Source organism: Rhagoletis pomonella, unplaced genomic scaffold (genome assembly GCF_013731165.1).
Source record: "Rhagoletis pomonella isolate Grant_MI unplaced genomic scaffold, Rhpom_1.0 Rhpom_scaffold_06929, whole genome shotgun sequence".
Taxonomy (NCBI): domain Eukaryota; kingdom Metazoa; phylum Arthropoda; class Insecta; order Diptera; family Tephritidae; genus Rhagoletis; species Rhagoletis pomonella.
This window is the reverse complement of record NW_023465460.1, coordinates 4,880-8,760: the sequence shown is the minus strand read 5'-3', so window position 1 is coordinate 8,760 and position 3,881 is coordinate 4,880. Positions and strand designations below refer to the sequence as shown.

General features: G+C 46.9%; 1 protein-coding gene across 1 annotated transcript in view; it reads left to right on the top strand.

Moving 5' to 3' along the window:
* Positions 1–522: 522 nt before the first annotated feature.
* LOC118755646 overlaps positions 523–3,881 on the top strand; it is a gene marked incomplete at its 3' end in the record, with an annotated part of 7,935 nt that continues 4,576 nt past the window's right edge. The window contains exons 1-2 of the mRNA XM_036490472.1: positions 523–703; positions 2,659–3,465. Coding sequence (XP_036346365.1) covers positions 523–703; positions 2,659–3,465 — 988 coding nt within the window. The remainder of the gene's footprint in view (positions 704–2,658; positions 3,466–3,881) is intronic.

The following is a 3,881-nucleotide window of genomic DNA, read 5'->3' as shown; positions in this document are numbered from 1 at the left end:
CACGCGTAGGAAACCTGAGTCCATCTGTGAACTATCATCCTGAACACTTTAAGCCGTTTTGGGACCTTAAACTTGCCGATCCTAAATTCAACATATCAGGAGCTATCGACGTCATTTTGAGTGCTGGTGACTACGCCACAATCATGCTGAACGATATCAAGCGTAGCCCCAACACTAATGTCATCGCACAAAATATGCAATTAGGATGGGTTATTTTCGGCAGCCTACCAGAACGAGGTAACTCATCAATGAAGGCCGCGTATGACTGCTATTGCACTAGACTGGAGCTAGACGAACTTCTTCGTCGATTCTGGGAGCAGGAAGAGGTAGCCGTGCAACAAACCTTAACTAAAGATGAGATATTTTGCAACCAGTTCTTTGAATCTACTACGCAACGCACTGAGACAGGTCGGTATGTGGTACGACTCCCGGTCAAAAATGAATCGGGCCTTTCTCAACTTTCATCATCACGAGAGGCTGCACTATCGTTATTAAGTACCATGGAACGCCGTTTAAATCGAGATGTCTCAGTACGCAAACTATACCACGACTTCCATGTCCGAATACTACAAACTTGGTCATATGGAGTTGGTTGGAAACGATATGCTCAACGGACGCGTCAGCTATCTTCCACATCACAGCGTGCTAAAGGACTCAAGCACTACGACCACGTTGCGTGTCGTGTTCAACGCATCAAAGCGAAGTGGGTCTGGGTTGTCGTTGAACGACTGCCTACACACAGGTCCAAAGTTACAGAAGGATCTTGCTTCGGTCGTCTTGAACTGGCGCAAATACCGAATTGCCTTCACAGCCGACATCTAAAAGATGTACAGGCAAATTTTGGTCCATCGGGAAGACGTCGACTTGCAACGAATTGTCTGGCGATTCGGCGATCGAGAGTACCTCAACCTTTCGGTTATTAACGGTTACTTATGGAACCAATTGTGCGCCGTTCCTTGCTATGAAGGTTTTACAAACGCTTGCTAGAGATGAATAACAACAGTTTCCGCACGCCTGTTCCACACTATTGAACGAATTCTATGTAGATGACGTTCTATCTGGTGCTGGAACCATTTTTGAGGCCAATCAACTCAGAGGTGAACTACAACAACTTTTGCTAGCTGGAGGTTTCAAACTCCGAAATTGAACTCCAATTCTACTGATATGCTGCGAGAAATAGATCATGAAGATCATGGGGATAAGGACCCGTATGAGCTTAACACTGAAACCGAGTCGAAGGCCTTAGGCATCGTTTGGATGACACACTCCGACTGCTTCAGCTACAAAATAACGCTTAACCCTGCTAATCGACGATTCACTAGGCGCCAACTGCTTTCAGACGTCGCGAAGTTATTCGACCCGCTGGGCTTCTTGGCTCCAGTACTAATACGAGGAAAGATTTTATTCAATTTGAATCAATCCAAAACGAGTAGGGAATGCTTCGTGCCGAATTAGAGAGCTTAAGCAAACTCAGAGTTCCACGCTGGATACAAACGTCTCACAATGCCACCTCGTTTGAATATCACGCATTCGCAGATGCATCTGCACAAGCATATGCCGCGGTGGTGTACCTAAGGGTGATTTCGGAGCGCGACGCACATGTCACCTTACTTATAGCCAAAACTAAGGTGGCGCCACTCAAAAGGGTTACTATATAACGACTCGAGCTTTGTGCAGCGCTGCTGGCTGCCCAACTCATCAAAAAGGTTCAAGGAGTTCTTAAGCTGCAAACTGTCGACACGTTTTTTTGGTCGGATTCAACCACTGCGCTTGGATGGATTCGGTCAAACCCCGGCAAGCTTAAAGAATTGGTTGCTAATCGAATCACTCAGATACACGAAATCACATCCAGCGACACATGGAGGTATCATGCGCTTTGGTGGACGGGGCCACCGTGGCTACAATCATCTGCTGACAGTTGGCCGCAACTACGCCCACCGGTTCCTCATCTGCTTCCTGAAATGAAAACCATTAAGTTGCTAAACACGCAGACTGCAGTGGCTGAGTCATCAATCCTCGAAAAGTATTCTGATCTTGGTAAGTTACTCGCTGTCACCGCCTGGAGCAGGCGCTTTATTTCCGCCAAACTTGGAAAAGCCCATGCTACAACGTCGCATTGTCTTTGGAGTGAACGCTATGCCGCGCTAAAATCTTGGACGAAGCGAGTACAGCAAGAAGAGTTTGCTCTGGAACTGAAACAGTTACGCGCGGGCAAGAGCATCGACACGAAGAGCAAGCTGGCCAACCTGCACCCCCTCGTCGATCCTGAGGGCATATTACGCGTCGGTGGGCGGCTTAAAAACGCTAACCTATCATTTAAAGAGCGATACCCCATGATTCTACCCAAAAATAGTCACTTAACATTATTACTAATTAAACAGTCAACCCTCAACCACATTCGACGACGATTCTGGGTGATAAACGGCCGTACAGCAGTGAAAGCTGTCATCAGGAAATGTCTGCCATGTTTTCGACAAACTTGTCAACCAAGCACACAACTTATGGGTCAACTACCAAGTCCTCGGTGCAACGTCTCATTGCCATTCGTCCATACCGGAATAGATTACGCAGGTCCGTTCCAAGTGCGCACGACAAAGGGCAGAGGACATCGTGCCTATAAGGGGTACACAGTTGTATTTATTTGCCTCGCTACGAAAGCTTGCCATCTAGAGCTTGTGAGCGATATGACTGCCGAGGCGTTTATAGCTGCTCTAAATCGTTTTGTTGCTACTCGAGGCCTTTGCACAGATGTCTACAGCGATAATGGTACCACATTTGTAGGCGCAAACGCACTTTTGGCCGGCGAACGAGAAGCTTTGAAAGCTCAGCTTCAAGCAGCTGCATCGTACACTTCTCGTCGTGAAATAAACTGGCATTTCATACCACCTGCCGCCCCTAACTTTGGGGGCATCTGGGAGGCTGCGGTGAAAAGCATGAAGGTGCACCTAAAACGAGTAGTTGAACAGGCTACTTTAACTTTTGAGGAGCTGTACACCGTACTAAAACAAATTGAAGCCTGCCTCAATTCACGGCCACTAACCGCGCTCAGTGACGATCCCGACGATCTCACGGCGTTAACTCCGGGGCACTTCTTGGTCGGCAGAGCTCTTACAACCACCCCGGAAGGATATTCGTTTAACGCTAATATGACACATCTCACTAGGTGGAAACAGCTTACGCAGATGTATCATGACTTCTGGGTACGATGGTCGAACGAATATCTTCAAGGACTCCAAGCTAGAAACAAGTGGCGCCAACAAAACCCAAACATCGAAGTTGGGCAGCTTGTCCTTATTCGAGACGAACGTTCACCCCCAACGCAGTGGCCGTTGGGGCGAATATTGGACATCCATAAAGGATCAGATGGCATCGTACGAGTGGTGATCGTCAAAACTAAATCTTCAACGCTCAAACGACCCGTCAACAAACTTTCTATCTTACCAATCGATAAACCACTCGCAGACGGTGGGCGGCCTGAGGCATCATAACTTCGTCCCCACTTAGGACGAGGTGGGCGGAATGTTCAAGAAATCATGGCATTTGGCAAGCCTGTTGGCAGCTGACCAGTTTGACGTATTCTTTGTGCAATTTTCGTGCTTTGTTTTGTGTTATTATTCAACTCTAAGTTTTACAACCAGCGCGCACAGGGGCTCGGACCTACAATAAAGATATAATTTGCAACAAGTATCGAAGTATTCTTCAAATATAGTGTACAATAAACTGCTTAGTACGATTACCAATAAAGTGAACTGAAACCTACATTGGCTTATTCCAGCTTTTAACAGGAGTGCACAAACTTTGAACTTTTCCGATAGGTGGCGCAGGGGTCGATCTATACTAAAAAACCGCATTTATAGTTCGATTTGCTTCAAACCCAGAAT